The sequence below is a fragment of the Poecilia mexicana genome, unplaced genomic scaffold (genome assembly GCF_051168715.1).
Source record: "Poecilia mexicana isolate PSO_F unplaced genomic scaffold, ASM5116871v1 scaffold_1, whole genome shotgun sequence".
Lineage (NCBI taxonomy): Eukaryota > Metazoa > Chordata > Actinopteri > Cyprinodontiformes > Poeciliidae > Poecilia > Poecilia mexicana.
Window position 1 is genome coordinate 9,638,200 of NW_028263370.1, and position 15,033 is coordinate 9,653,232.

Consider the following 15,033-nt stretch of genomic DNA (forward strand, 5'->3'; position numbering starts at 1 on the left):
AGAATGATTTTATTTCTGTTTGAGGTATATTTCTTTACGTGTTAGACATCAGTGGTTGTTAAACCCTAAGAAAGAGCTTTGTTAATACTTTGTTAAACTGTTCCAGTGGTCTGTTAGGTCTCAGTTTCTTTGCACCATATCACACAGCTAAAATGTTCTTGAGGTGGTTTCATAGAGATGACTCTTAGTTCACTGTTCTCTAACAGCCTCCAGAAAAGTATTATATGAGGTGAAAACGTTTCAGTTTACTGGTCTTTGGAAAATGAAACAAATAATGCAAAGTCTGTGGAATATTTACCTTGGTTTCCAACCAAATCACAACAGATTTAGCTCACTGAGTATTTTATTACATTTGAACAATTTTACACATCATACACTCTGATGCAAACAAGACATATTTAAATCATACAAGATGTGGAATTTTACAACGTAGGAAGGGGCCAGGTCCTCAGATTGTGATCACTGTTGTAAAACATTCATGTTGGGGAAGTTTATAGATTTATGATTACTTGACAGACTGAAATCCTACAAAAGTCACTTCATGACATGCATTAGGAGGAAAGAGCATATTTCACTCAGCCAGCGTATTTCTGGCTGAGTGCTTATTTGTTCAAAAGATACGTCAAAAACAAAGTTACAGACGGAAGCACAGAAAGTAATGACAGGGTGGAGATCTCAGCTGCAGACCTGTGGAGAACAGCAGAGTGAGATGAAAGATTTATTATTTCAATTTTTTTTCTGTTTTCATAGTGACTTGTTCTCATGGGTTGACAGACTCAACTGTTTCCTTACTTTTTGAGGGATTTGAGATAGATTTGCACCTACACTGGATTTTTTTTTTTTACTAAGATTAAAAAGACACATTAAGTTTTTGACTTTTGAAATTAATGGGTTCACTCTACAACGATGGGATACCTTGTGTTGCTCTATCACATTAAATCTCAGTAAAACACACTGAAGCTGATGTGTGAAATTTCAAAATATGAAAAAGTTAAAGGAAACACATTTTAAGGTACTGTTTGTTATGCAGGAGTCTAGCTATGCTTACTTTACAACCACACTATAGTAAGTACTAACATGATTATTGCATGTAAATAGTGGATTGATTCTGAATGAAGGTGAGAACAGATTAATAAGTAGTGCAATCCCAAAATAAAGCAAAGTTCATGAAAAAGTAAATGCAGTTGATTGTGATTTTTTTTAAAATACAAAACAAATAAAATTTCTTTCATTTGGGATAATTATGATTTCTTGTTACTTAAGTATAGATGAGAGTTTGATTTTTTTTTTTTAAATAAAGGAATCTATACCTGTTAACTTCATGCCAAATGTTTTCCGATGAAAAGAGTTCATCGAGGAATCAGAGGTTTTCATATAGTTTTAATGTGAATATTTGTGACAAATGGACTTCAGTTAAATGTTGAACTTTGATGAAAACCCAAAGTGTCTTACCTTGAAAACATGACACAGTTGTGGTTGCTTTGCAGATCACGATGGCTCAAAACGACTTCTGTGTATTCTTCATCATCTTCAACGGTCTTTTTGTCTATTCTCTCCACAGTGAAGACTTCAGCTGGAGATAGGAGTATTTTACCAAGATTTTTCAAACAAAGTTGGTCCCCCAGGTTGATGTAGAAGCAAGTTTTTATTTTAAGAATGGTTAGGCCGTACAAATCTATAGACCTTAAATCTGACTCGACGACTGTGAAACTTGCAAACTTCACTGTGGAGTTTATTTTTGGTACTTTTTCTCCATCTTCCAGGATGACATATACCTCTCTGCACTCCTTTGGCTTCAGCAACGTCATGGAATCCATCAGCAGGAAATGAAGAGCCTTGAAATGGAAGTCCTTTTCATACATGGTAACATTCACCATCATTGTCTCCATTGCCTTGTTCAGCTCCTTTAAAAACGGTTCATCTACATAGTGATAGATGGAGAGGGCAGAAGTGTGGTCTTCAGTAACACCAGGGATCTGTGAGGTACAGTTACTCTTTTTTCTCCAATCTTCCCATTTTCTCCAGGCTTTCTGCAGTTTCTCATTTTTGCCAAGCTCTTCTTTGAATAGATCAGGAGTAAACTTCTCCAAGGCTTCTTTACGACATCCATCATACCGGTCGTCAATAACAGGTGAGGTAGGATCCAACAGTTTGACATCACTCACCACCTTTAAAATCAATGATCAGAGGATGAAAGACTTTTACTGATATGACTGCTTTTAATGTTTCCTGAAAGAGACAAAAATACTTACTTGGCTGTAGAAAAATGAGAATATGAGTGTGTCCAAAAGCAATATCCCCCTGCCAAACATGTTAGAGTCCTATTCTTCAAACTGCTGTAACAGAAGGAAAAGTCTCTTTACTCAGTCCAGACTATACGCAAGGCCAGATCCAGATTTTCTAAAACAAATCAGTTTGTAGCACATCTGATCTCCTTCTTCTAGAATGCAGTCCTCCCTTTTCTCTTTAATCAAAAAGAAGGAGCACTGCAAGGGTAAACCAGAAGAAGGGAAGCTGCCAGGGTGTGGCTTTTACTCTCAAAGCTTTTTTTTTATGATTTGCAAGTCGCTAGTTAAGGAAGTGATACCATTTATCCTACTAGGCAAACATGCACTTTCAAAAATGCATGTTGTTCGCCCACTTTGGAGTGACTACACTTGTGAAATTTAAACATAAAGTTGAAAAGGCACCATGATTATCCTCTCTACAACTAGCAGCAACTTCATGAGCAAAACCAAGAGCATTCAAGTAATCGGGTTGATATTCAGTGAATACGCCACACACCTTCACAATTCACGTTAGACTACATGGCATTTATATCAGAGTCTGAAGCAATAATTAAAGCAGTTTTATTTCAGTGAATCTTTTAATCATTTTTGAGCAATTTCACACATTCAACGTGGTTTACTTGAACAGAGGAGAAAGCATAAGAAGAATACAAGAAGATTTCCATTACATCAGAGGCTTCGTGTTAGCTGTCAGTGTAAAAAGTGACCAAAAATATTCCTGGTTCTGATGTTTACAGCTTCATTTTCCTTCAGAAGTCAAGATAACAGCCATGTGAAAAGCTTCATTTTAATTTGACACAAGAGAAAAAAAAATACATTCCTTCAGTGAACCCAAGAAAATGGGTTAGGTGACCTTAAGTTCATGCCTTAAATGGTAAATTCCTCTTTTCTGTAACAAGCTGCTTCTTCTTTTACTTCCACATCTCATTTGCAGTCAGATGCCACTGGAGTAAGCACAGTGTGTACTTCTAGTAACCTCAGCTAAAAATAACTATTTTGTTTTGTCAGAAGAATAGCCCCCTGCTATGTGAGGAAGGTCACTCATCAGTCTTTTTTTTTTTCTTTATCTTTCATCTAGGAAGCCTTGGTGAATTTAAATATTTCCTGATTTCCCACTAAAGGCATACACGGCATAAAAAAGGCAGAGTAATATATATATTGTATATATGTATATATCTTTGCTAAAGAAAAACATATAAAGTTTCCATGTGAATGTGATTACTCATGGGAATTTTACATTAAATTTAACTATGAGAAATAGGGGAGAGTTGGATGATTTACGTCAGCGGGGACGTTGTGTCTTCCCTTGTTTCTAGGGAACCATATGAGCAATTGGTCATTTGACCTCTCATTTTCGAAGACTCGGTTGTTTTATTCATTCTAAAAAGAAGATAATCTTCATTCAACAGATGAAGACACATTTAAGTAAAAAATAAAATAAAATAAAATTATGGGTTAGGATTAAGGTTTTTTAATTTTGTGTGTGAACAGTTGAGGACAAGTTTGAAAACATTTTTCACATGTTTTCTTGCTTTGGTAGGCTACTCTATGAGTTTATGTAGCTAGCACGAAGTTAGCTCAAAACTATTGGATGATGCAGCTTTGCTTTAAAGTCGCTTCAAGTAAAAAACTGGCACAAACTCACCTCACTCTACTCTATGTGATACATGCAAAAATGCGTGTTATGCTCATGGCAAATGCAATTTCGGTGAATTTTGAAGATATAATATATAAAACATATGTGAAACACATGTGAAACCGCTGCTATTACATGTGGTGCTCATGTTTAGTCGCACACGGCATCTAAAATCTATAGCTATTCAGGTAAAATGTGTAATCTGAACACAGTCGCAACAGTCATACATTCAAACAACCGTCTTCAGATTGGTGTGCGTCTTGGATTTATGTGTCTTGCTGAAAGATGCTTCAACTAATTGTGAGCAAAGCTGGAGTCAAACACACAACCTCATCAACATGCAAATGTGGGCGCACATTTCACATGTGACAAAAAGCACAGTTGAAATAGTTTTTATAACTTGGAAAACATGCACTTCACTTGCTGGAACATAACCAGGTATTTTATATATTGAAATGATATTACGTAGAAACATGTGGAAGCTTGTTGACAAAAATTCCACATGTGACAGAAAAAATGCGTTAAAAATGAATAAAGCCATATGTGCAGCATTCGCGTATGGGAAACATTTTCACGTGAAACAGGTGGGGAACAACATGCAACATTTTCCTACAGGCATTTCCCACTTGGAAATTTTTTTTCCCATATTTGAAATATATTGTGGTCACATTTTCCATTTTGCAACAATTGACCAATGTTTTTAGCTGTCATCAAATGTGGACCACGCTACGACATGGTTTTGGTTAATGCAGGGGTGAAAGTAGTTTTAAATTCTTGTGGGAACTATAAAAAAACTATATATATATATATATATATATATATATATATATATATATATATATATATATATATATATATATATATATATAATTGCTTCTTTGTGTGCTTGGAGTTTCTGTGCTGATGAATTTTTTCGCGAAGCGATAAAAGCTGGGTAGCTCTTGAATTGCTACCCATTGCAGCCCACTGCTGCAATGTTAACACTGTGAGATGATACCTAAATTCTGGACATCATGGCATGGAGTGCATCCCAGTTTTCAATGTCTGGCATATAACCATTCATTTTAGCTTTTAAACTGGTTATATTGATCCTGTGTCCAGACAGAGGGATAATCAGTAGCCCAGCATCATGACCTGAAGTTCTGAAGATCCTGCAGCTTCCACTTCATCTTCCTAATATGGCGCCTCCTCACCCTGACTCTCATACTGATAGGAGGAACCACAGAGCTCTGTTGGGTTAAAAGCTCATCTTCTGAAGTTGGGATATTTTCCTCCAACAGGTTCCAGAGGATTCACTCAAACCAGATGTTGGACTGGATTTTATTTCAATGCCATTTAAGGACACCCGTTGCCGTGGCAACCGCCTGCACTCCTCGAGCCGAGCACAGATTACGCTAAAAACATTTAGTCCGTTATGATAATAGGTCTTCAGGCTTGATATTTATTTTTGCGATAATTAATAAGCGCTCCCTGAACACAGCGGTGGTTGATTAGTTAATTTTAAACTCCTGCTCTGCTAGTTATATAGGTTATGGAAGCGAAACGCACAGAATTGCGCAACACCTTGTTGGAACAATACTTACTGAGATTATTATTTTTGTTGGGTCATTAATTTGAACATGTTTTTTTTTTGTTATTTAATAAAGTTACGAATGTTTTGATAAGGACGTGCTGGTCTCAGCTGGTTCAGTTTGTCACCTAATGCCGAGATCGACTCAAAACCTTCCGCTATCGACGTGTTGCAGCCCTGCTCTACTAAAGCACGAACAGTTCAGAAACGATATGAAATGAGAAAAAAAAAAAATAACTGATTAAGTCGTGTTTTAGATTGTTCTTGAAAAACTAATCAGATACGATTGATTAGTGGGAGCACTCACAGCTGCACAGTGAACCCATTGATTCTTTCCAGCTGACAGCCGCTCCCCTCTCTTGCAGGTACTGCGTACCCCCGCTAAATCTTTTAGGGGTACGCAGTACCCGACCGTACCCTCTTACTTTCACCCCTGGGTTAATGATCACAAGAAGAGAAGGACGGTGACATTCCTCCATCCATTATCAAATGATGAAAACTTCAAATGTTTTTATTCTGTAATGAACACTTTTTTTTGTCTATTACTATAATCATGTCCAAGAAGGATTGTTGTGCTAGATAAATTTCTACTAAATGACTATGGTTACTAAACAGACCTTCTTTAATTAGCAGGACTTTATTTTTCTCTTCCAGGGATTTCTGGGTTGCCTTTTTTTTAAAGACACATATAATATAAAGGCAATGCCACAAGCAGAGGAAGGAACAAATGGGTGGAGATGTCAGCTCCTGACCTGTAGAGATAACAAAAAAAAAGGTGGGGTTAGAGATTCTTGCCGTTTCAAGTCATTTTAAATTCACAAGAATCCTTGTTTTCTATTAAGCTTAAAGAAATTAGGTTTTACAATGTAGCAGCACTTTCTGTTGTCTCACTTGTTTTGAAGCTAGGCCAGTAGAGATTTCTGAAGAATAAGCAACATTTGATTCTATTCCACAAACTAGGCATGATTGGATCGCAAGTGCACTGGTGGATCAGTGCACTTACAATGATGTATTGCTTTCAATATTCATTATATGAATATGACTGAAAAACATGGGTGCCTGAAATAAATATTCTTCTATAAAACACATTTACCACGCTTTCCGATGAAAAGAGTTCATTGAGGAATCAGAGGTTTTCATATAGTTTTAATGTGAATATTTGTGACAAATGGATATCAGTTAAATGTTGAACTTTGATGAAAACCCAAAGTGTCTTACCTTGAAAACATGACACAGTTGTGGTTGCTTTGCAGATCACGATGGCTCAAAACGACTTCTGTGTATTTTTCATCTTCAACGGTCTTTTTGTCTATTCTCTCCACAGTGAAGACTTCAGCTGGAGATAGGAGTATTTTACCAAGATTTTTCAAACAAAGTTGGTCCTCCAGGTTGACGTAGAAGCAAGTTTTTATTTTAAGAATGGTTAGGCCGTCCACATCTATAGACCTTAAATCTGACTCGACTTTTGTGAAACTTGCAAACCTCACTTTGGAGTTTATTTTTGGTACTTTTTCTCCATCTTCCAGGATGACATATACCTCTCTGCACTCCTTTGGCTTCAGCAACGTCATGGAATCCATCAGCAGGAAATGGAGAGCCTTGAAATGGAAGTCATTTTCATACATGGTAACATTCACCATCATTGTCTCCATTGCCTTGTTCAGCTCCTTTAAAAACGGTTCATCTACATAGTGATAGATGGAGAGGGCAGAAGTGTGGTCTTCAGTAACACCAGGGATCTGTGAGGTACAGTTACTCTTTTTTCTCCAATCTTCCCATTTTCTCCAGGCTTTCTGCAGTTTCTCATTTTTGCCAAGCTCTTCTTTGAATAGATCAGGAGTAAACTTCTCCAAGGCTTCTTTACGACATCCATCATACCGGTCGTCAATAACAGGTGAGGTAGGATCCAACAGTTTGACATCACTCACCACCTTTAAAATCAATGATGAGAGGATGAAAGACTTTTACTGATATGACTGCTTTTAATGTTTCCTGAAAGAGACAAAAATACTTACTTGGCTGTAGAAAAATGAGAATATGAGTGTGTCCAAAAGCAATATCCCCCTGCCAAACATGTTAGAGTCCTATTCTTCAAACTGCTGTAACAGAAGGAAAAGTCTCTTTACTCAGTCCAGACTATACGCACACGATTAGGATTATTGCTCAACTACGATCTTTTGATGAGCTACAAATCCTACGAAATCTGATCTTCTCTTTGCAGGCTGCAGATAACTGTACAAAGAGACAAACCTGAAGAAAGTACAAGAAAAATTCAAAGCTATCTCATAAGGCTCTGTCCACGAATGTTACACTGCAGTGGAGGGATTGATTTCTCCAGAGCTCTGAGAATGCTTATCTACTGATGCAACTCCCCACTCTTTCCTGTGGAAGGAAACCCGACTACCATGGGGAAAATTCCTCTGTAGTTATTGGTCAACTCTCAGGGAAGAATTTGAGCAAAAATACCAAAGTGCTCTCATCAACTACACTTCTTTCTTTTCTTTCTTTTTTTAAATTCCTTTTACGGCACAAAGTTGTACAACATGTTCAACTACAGCACCGTACAGCAGTTTAACGCAAGCAGGAGGGAACTAGCTGGCAACACCCTAATATGAGATCTGTGCCAAGTTTTTTTTAAACAAGATGAGCATAAACATATCCAGATGTTTTGACAGCAATAACAGCCATGCCACTTTTTGTCTCTACTCTCAGTGAGCTTTGAAGCATTAGTCATACTTCCTTATCATGCTGTGCATTGCTATCTTCCCAATTACTTTTATAATTTTTCAGCAGATATATATGGACAAAACTGGGTAATTTTTTTGCCAGGATTTTCTGACAATGAAAATCAACACACATTAGCCCAAAATATTTGAATGGCATATCTTTTCTTTGTCTTGGCTCACAGAGCATAAATGTCATGACTAAAATTTTAACTTAGTTTTTCGCTTTTCAATTCTTCAGTATGAAACTACATCTCTGCAATACAAGATGGATTTAATTTAATGCTTTTTACATATGATTTTCAGAGGTGTCAGGACTTATAAATTCGGAGTTTGTATTAGTTATTTTTCGTTGTCCCATAAATATATTTCTATCACACAATGTTTGACAAAAATGTCCAGGAAATGCAAAAAAAAAAAAAAAAAAAAGAAAAAGAAAAAACAAAACAAAAATTCGAAATTGCTGATATCAAGATCAACGTTAGAAATCAGTTATTTTAGACGAGTTGATTTTATTTTGAAAAGCTCTACCGGAAACGTACTAGTGGACGATTCCATAACTAGTATGTGAGAGGGGGATGTACACTATGGTTTCTCTGAACTGACGAATAACATACAACTTTATACAGTTTGATCATTTTAAAACTGTTACTAGCATTACAAGAGATGATAGTGTTGAGCTTATGATTGAAACTTGAGTTGTATATTTGCAGTTAAATCATGCGACCAGAGAAAGCCCATTTCCGGTTTGTGAAGCGCCAAAACAGAAACATCTGTTTTCACCGAGTTATAAACAGAAGCTGGAAGGAGACTCAGATAAAACAGGTAGACATTTTTTCCTAAATGTAGCGTTAATGTAACAAACCGAGCTACTAGGAGCAGAGTCTGTAAACTGTAAACTGTTGAAGCTAACAGGTTAATTTATTAGTAGTTCCTGAGAGGAAAGTTTTTCTTCTTGAGACTTCAGTTTTACTATTTTTTTTTCTTTTACTTTTCCAACCCCAAAGCTAATTCAACCAAAATGTAGGTTTACTTCTGCTTGAAATTTACCTTAAATAGGAAAAAAATAAAGTGTCTGAGCCATTTTTTTGTTTATGCTGCATTCTGCTAAATGTAATATTGAATAATATTGATGTATTTTATTACAAGGTAATGCGGCCCAGTGAAGTAGAAGGACAACGTTACATGCTAATCCAGTGTTTATTATAAAACCTCCACTTTGCTGCAATCACAGCTGCAAGTGTTTTGGTGAGCTTCCATCTTTATTGCACATAAAGACTGATATCTTTGCCCATTCTTCTTGGCAAAGCAGTTAAAGCTCAGTGAGATTGGATGGAACTTCAATCTTTGATTCTCAAATAGATGTAGGTCTTAATGTTAAGTGGGTTTTTCTCATGCATGAATACCTTTGACATACCATAATTGCTGCTCTGTCTGTATGTTTATGGTCATTGTCCTGCTGGAAGGTGAACAGGGAGGGATCTGCAACCTTTACAGCCCTAAAAGCCAATTTTTGCTTTTTTTGTTGTTGCCATTTCTAACAGGCCTTTTGATAGAATTCATTTTCATAAAAAATGTATTTTCATGGCCAGAATGTACTTCATTGTCATGACTGAATGCTTAATTTAAAAGTCATTTGACATAGTGCACCAGGATGCTTCAATATGAGTTCCTCTTGAGACCTTCACTGATCAATTGGATTTATGAAATTACTCACACATGGACTGTACTAATTGGGTCCCCTTGAATGTAACAGGTTGCACTGGGTTTTATTGTAGGGAGTGAAAGTAAAAAGGTGTGAATATAAATGATTTTTATTTGTAAAAGAAACAAAAAACATTTACCATTTACTTCTTTTTCACAAATATGCTCTCCGTAGTGTTGGTCTATAAGAGGTATGAATACTTTTCTTGGTAAAACCTGCAAAAAAGGCTAAATGATAAAAAAAAACATCTAATTTGAGAAACTTCTTTTAGTCTTGCTGATGTCTTGTTATTAGTTATTAAAGTAGAGGACAGGATCAAAGTTTTTAAAAGTGTCTCATTTTAAAAAGTAAAAACAGTGAATTTTCTCACTGAACGAAAATCTGTTTTACACATTCAAAATGTTACATGTTAACTCACCAAAGCCACACATTGTCATTGTTTACCAACACTTTAGCTTTTCCTTCCGCGGCCATTTGAACTCTGCTTTCTTCTTATTTTGGGATTATGCTGTTAAAACAGAAAATTGTGCAAAAAGAAACTCCTTTTTCTTTGCAGACTCGTTGAATTGCATATAAGTGGTTTCCAGGACCTGAGGATGAGCAGGTGGGGCGAGCGGCTGAAGAAGGTGGAGCGGCTGGCTCAGTCGTTTCAGCAGAACCCCCTGACGACGGCGTACAAGCCTCGGCTGTGGCCGTGCCAGCCCTCCTCTGTCTGGAAACTCTTCCCTCGACAGAACCTGGCCATCAGCTTCGCTCACAGCTGCAAAGAGGTGCCTCTTTAACGAGCAACATGTAGTTCACTCTGTGCGTGGAGCGAAAGCGGCTAACGCGTGTCATTTGTTCGATTTACAGGCTGTTCATGTTTTTGCACTTGAAAAAGAAAAAGCTTCATTGGGTCAAAGGATTTACCTGGTCACAAGTTACAGCGAACTGTGGCATTACTACAGGTGCTACTGACTTCCTGTTGTTTTTGACTTTTTTTACCTAACTAAAATCTACCTCTACATTTTCTAGGGTGTACCCGCAGTCCTTGATGCATTGTTATGAGGTGATACCAGAGGGGGCGGTGTGTAAGCTGTACTTTGACTTGGAGTTTCACAAACCCTCAAACAAAGGGTCTGATGGGAAATCTATGGTTTCCCTGCTCATCCAGGTTGGCGACATTTGAATGCTCATGATAATAATCAGATATCTCAGACTCGTTAACATTCATATCATGCAATTTGCTTAAGGTCCTACTTTCTATGGTGTTTTGTCTATATTGAACATGTTTCCTTTAATCAAAGTTAATTGTTGAATTGTTTTTCAATGTTTTTCAGTTAAATTCTGATGAGCAAATATGGAATCTACCCTCAGTTTACTGCAAAAATCTGTAATCACAGTTTCCTGTACTCACAGGAAACTGAGGGTAGTTTCTGGAAAAAATAGGGTTTTCCTGTAATTACAGTTTTCTGTAAATACAGGAATCTGACAAGTGTGGCTCTCGGTATTATCTTCTGCTTCAGCCCATCTGGTTGAAAGTTTGACCTGCTGTATGTTCAGAGCAGTTATTCCACATATTGTTATTTGTAGCGAGTGGCACTACTCTTGCCTTTCTGTCATGTGGAACCAGTCTCCCTGTTCTCCTGGCATTCTCGTACATGCAACTTAAGATTTCTGAATATTTATAAAACCCAACCAATAATTGAGTGTGTGATGGTCATGTGTTATCAGACGTTTCAGAAATATTCACACAGACAAAAAAAAAACGCACTTAAAATCAAATTTTTTCCCTCATCAATTTGAACTTCAGCAAGTCGTCTTCCCCGGCATTGAGTTGCTGCCTCGTGATTGGCTGTTTGCGGGAACAAGCCGATGAACGGGTGTATCTAATAAAGTGGCCCCGGGGTACGTTGCCTTAACATTTGCCTGTGTTGGTGTGTGTTGGCAGTATGTCTGCGACAAGTTGGTGGAAGTTTATGGGGTTGAATGCTCTGTGAAAAATGTGCTGAACCTGGACTCCAGCACGGAGGAAAAGTTCAGTCGACATCTTCTCTTCGTGCTACAAAACGCAGCTTTTAAAGACAACATCCACGTTGGTATGTCCAGCCTCAGATGGAGACTTTAGAATGGGGGTTTTTCTTTGATTATTGCTCTGATATTCCTTATTATTATTATTATTATTATTATCTTCTAGGTAGATTCATCCATGCTATTCTCCAGCCCGTAATAAACAAGCTCAAAAGCGACAGCCGTCTTCATGAAGGGGACATTTCACTGACAGACGACAGACAGTCGGTTTTCTTTTCAAGACTTGTCAAAAATAAATGTCCACTTGTCATAACCTTGTGTAATTCTTCTTCTTCTCATTGCAGCACCAATATTGATTCTGCACCAGCTCAGAGTCCAGAAAGGAAGAGGCAGAAACAGGAAGTGAGAGATCTCAGCTTCCTGCTGGTGAAAAACAAGGAGGGTCGTGACGGTCTTTTTGTTGATCTGGGTGAGACGAACCACAGTGTTTTATTTAAAGAACAAAATTAAATAAAACAAATCACTCACTATTAAATGTATTTCAATTTATATTATTTTTAATTTTTTAAAAATCAGGTTTTAGGATTAAGTGGAGAAGAACAAAGCAGATGAAGATAAAACGTAGTTTTCCAAGAAACAGCAAAAAATAAATTAGAATTAGAACTTTTTGTTTGTTTTAATAACATCAAAGCTTTTTGTGGCCCTCAGATCATTGTGGGTAGGAATAGGGGGAAAAAAATCAATAATCACCTCAAGTTTTAGGTTTTTAATTAGATTGTGATAAGAAACCTTTCCCAGAAGACCAAAGAGCTCTGGAGGGTTTGCAAGGCGAAAACAGATGATGATCATTAAAAGCTTTAAAGTCAATCAAATAAACTTTAAAAGAATCTTGCTGGCATCGTTACATTTTTTGCATTTCTTCTCATGCATAAACGTTAGAGTGATAAGACTAAGGAAAATTTATGTCAGTGGACTCTTTGTAAATAGTTTTATATCTTAAATGTCTGGATTTTACTTGTGTGAATTTACACAAACAGGTGTGTACACCAAGAACAGGAACTTTCGGCTGTACAAGTCCTCAAAGGTGGGGAGGAACGCAGCATTCACCGTGGCTGAAGACAACCAGTTCACCGCCAAACCTGCTAAAGAAAAGTCTGCTGAGGAAAATGTCTTCCTGGCATCTTTAGTGTGTAATGTCAGGTACATTTGAGCTTTTGAAATGTTTCAAACTTAAACATCTCAGTTTTTAAGTGGTTGTCGTTTAGTCGGTTGTCGGTTTTGTTTATTTATTTTTATTAGTTTCACAGGCCAGAGGATTCTGACATGGGACGCCCCAGAAACAAAAGAAGTTAAAAGTCCAACAGCACAAAGTCAGCAGGGACTTGATTCAAATCAAGGTAATGCCAAACTTAATTTAACAATATTTCTCTTCTCCATATCACACAAATCATTACGCACTGCTGTGTGTCGAACGTCTGCCAAACAGTGAAGTTGAAAAGTCTGTGATAGTTTCTTTCCTCTTCAAAATGGTAAATATTCCTTGTTTTACATCTCATAGAAGTTTTCTAGCTTACATGAATACATTATGCAGACGTTGCAAAGTGTTATTTTTTTTTATGTATAATTACTTTGAATGCTTTCGCTCAAAACTGCTTTTTTATCCCTGACAGGCACATTTTCTGGCTGCCTGTCCTCTCCTTACAAAGAAGTGGACAACTTTGTGTTTACTTTGGTCAGAAAGGATGGGGTTCAGGGAAGTAAGTCTGACCACAGGAAGCACTTCTGAAAAACCTGCTTACTTTTCAAATAATAACAAAAAAACCCCAACAAAAATAAATCTTCCTACACATCTTTGGAAAATTGAATTTCTGCTAATTCCATTTTATCAGAAATTCAATTTAATCCCTTAAATTGAACTAGTTTTTTATTATAGAAGGGAACTGTCTTTTACCATTGATTTATAATTTCAGGAATAATACCTTGCACCACTATGTTATAATTCAAGGATTTTGTAGGTTTTTCAACATTAAGTTGTTACCGTGTCGTCAGGGACGTACTTGAGGCCCAGATCTCTGAATCTGTCTTCCTAAACTCACCAGGCATTCGACGATGGAACTACTTTGCTGCAGACCAACTTCTTGTCTATGACATTGCCAAATACCGCTGGTGTGAAAACGTGAGCAGGTTCCATAAGAGCAACAACATCATGTAAGTGTGACACCTTGCTTCCAGCTCCGAGTGCTGTCTGGGGGCTGCTGCTGTTCTCATCTGGCCGCCTCCTTCTCTGCAGGATTGTTGTGGACCTTAAAGAGGAGGTCTGGTACCAGAAGTGCCATGATCCAGACTGCAGGAACTTCAGGTCCTCAAGTATGCTTCAGACTTACTTTTTTTGGGATAGAAAATTTCAAAATAAAATTATCTATGAAGGAAGAAGTTGTAAAGAGGTGATGGAAGCATTTTCTGTTGCAGGTTTCCCGCTTCCACAGGAGATCTGTGTCAGCTACATCCTGACACTGGTGAGTTTACATCAACCTGTGTTACAGCAAATGAATTAAAAAAGCGAAAGACTTTTTGTATTTGTATCACATTTAGCATGTCTGCTTTCTTTCTCTCTGACAGGACGAGGAGGATCAGGCATACCTAATGGACGACACTGGCAACATTGAACCCAGCCAGGCCCCTAGCAGCTCCATGCGTCCGACAGAGGCGACTCCTGAAGTGTGGGGAGACGAGCAGGAATTTTTGAAGAGCGTGAATGATTTTGAACAAAGAAGTACTGAGATCTCAGATGAGCTTCTTCTCACATGTGCGGCAGACTTTGACTCCTAGCGGGCGACTAAGATCGGCGTTTCCAGTCGCCACAGCAGAACGTGCTCCGAAACAAATCATAGTTTAAAACAACTTTTTCACTCAAGATAAATAAATGGTGGTAGGATGCCATTAAAAGATGCACATTTTTGTAAGATAATAATACTGCAGTCACCTTAATGTTCTTATAACTTAATTAATGTGCAATAATCTGTTTATTAAATGTTTCTGAAGTCCAAACAGATTTGCATGTTTTATAGATTTATAAACAAAGTGTCCTATAAAATGATAAA

The 15,033-nt window shown here is 37.3% G+C and overlaps 3 protein-coding genes across 4 annotated transcripts; 1 reads left to right on the forward strand and 2 right to left on the reverse strand.

Annotated features, from left to right (window-relative positions):
* Positions 1 to 325: 325 nt before the first annotated feature.
* On the reverse strand, positions 326 to 2,683 carry LOC106919314 (T-cell ecto-ADP-ribosyltransferase 1-like). Its single transcript, XM_014989565.2, has 3 exons — positions 2,253 to 2,683; positions 1,453 to 2,168; positions 326 to 687 (listed from the first exon to the last, which is right to left on the reverse strand). The coding sequence occupies exons 1-3, from the start codon at positions 2,310 to 2,312 to the stop codon at positions 603 to 605; spliced, it is 861 nt and encodes a 286-aa protein (XP_014845051.2). The 5' UTR covers positions 2,313 to 2,683; the 3' UTR covers positions 326 to 602.
* A 164-nt stretch (positions 2,684 to 2,847) lies between these two features.
* LOC148161082 (T-cell ecto-ADP-ribosyltransferase 1-like) lies at positions 2,848 to 7,831 on the reverse strand. Its single transcript, XM_088004148.1, has 4 exons — positions 7,745 to 7,831; positions 7,510 to 7,593; positions 6,713 to 7,425; positions 2,848 to 6,246 (listed from the first exon to the last, which is right to left on the reverse strand). The coding sequence occupies exons 2-4, from the start codon at positions 7,567 to 7,569 to the stop codon at positions 6,171 to 6,173; spliced, it is 849 nt and encodes a 282-aa protein (XP_087860274.1). The 5' UTR covers positions 7,570 to 7,593; positions 7,745 to 7,831; the 3' UTR covers positions 2,848 to 6,170.
* Positions 7,832 to 8,169: 338 nt separating this feature from the next.
* On the forward strand, positions 8,170 to 14,980 carry primpol (primase and polymerase (DNA-directed)). Of its 2 annotated transcripts, XM_088004129.1 has the most exons (15): positions 8,170 to 9,042; positions 9,367 to 9,465; positions 10,479 to 10,692; positions 10,775 to 10,869; positions 10,937 to 11,075; positions 11,853 to 12,000; positions 12,099 to 12,195; positions 12,277 to 12,401; positions 12,970 to 13,132; positions 13,232 to 13,329; positions 13,603 to 13,689; positions 14,032 to 14,140; positions 14,223 to 14,299; positions 14,402 to 14,448; positions 14,552 to 14,980. In XM_088004129.1, the coding sequence occupies exons 3-15, from the start codon at positions 10,519 to 10,521 to the stop codon at positions 14,759 to 14,761; spliced, it is 1,569 nt and encodes a 522-aa protein (XP_087860255.1). In that variant the 5' UTR covers positions 8,170 to 9,042; positions 9,367 to 9,465; positions 10,479 to 10,518; the 3' UTR covers positions 14,762 to 14,980. The 2 variants fall into 2 exon arrangements, with proteins under 2 accessions (XP_087860255.1, XP_087860258.1); XM_088004132.1 differs by lacking the exon at positions 9,367 to 9,465.
* The last annotated feature ends 53 nt before the right edge of the window (positions 14,981 to 15,033 follow it).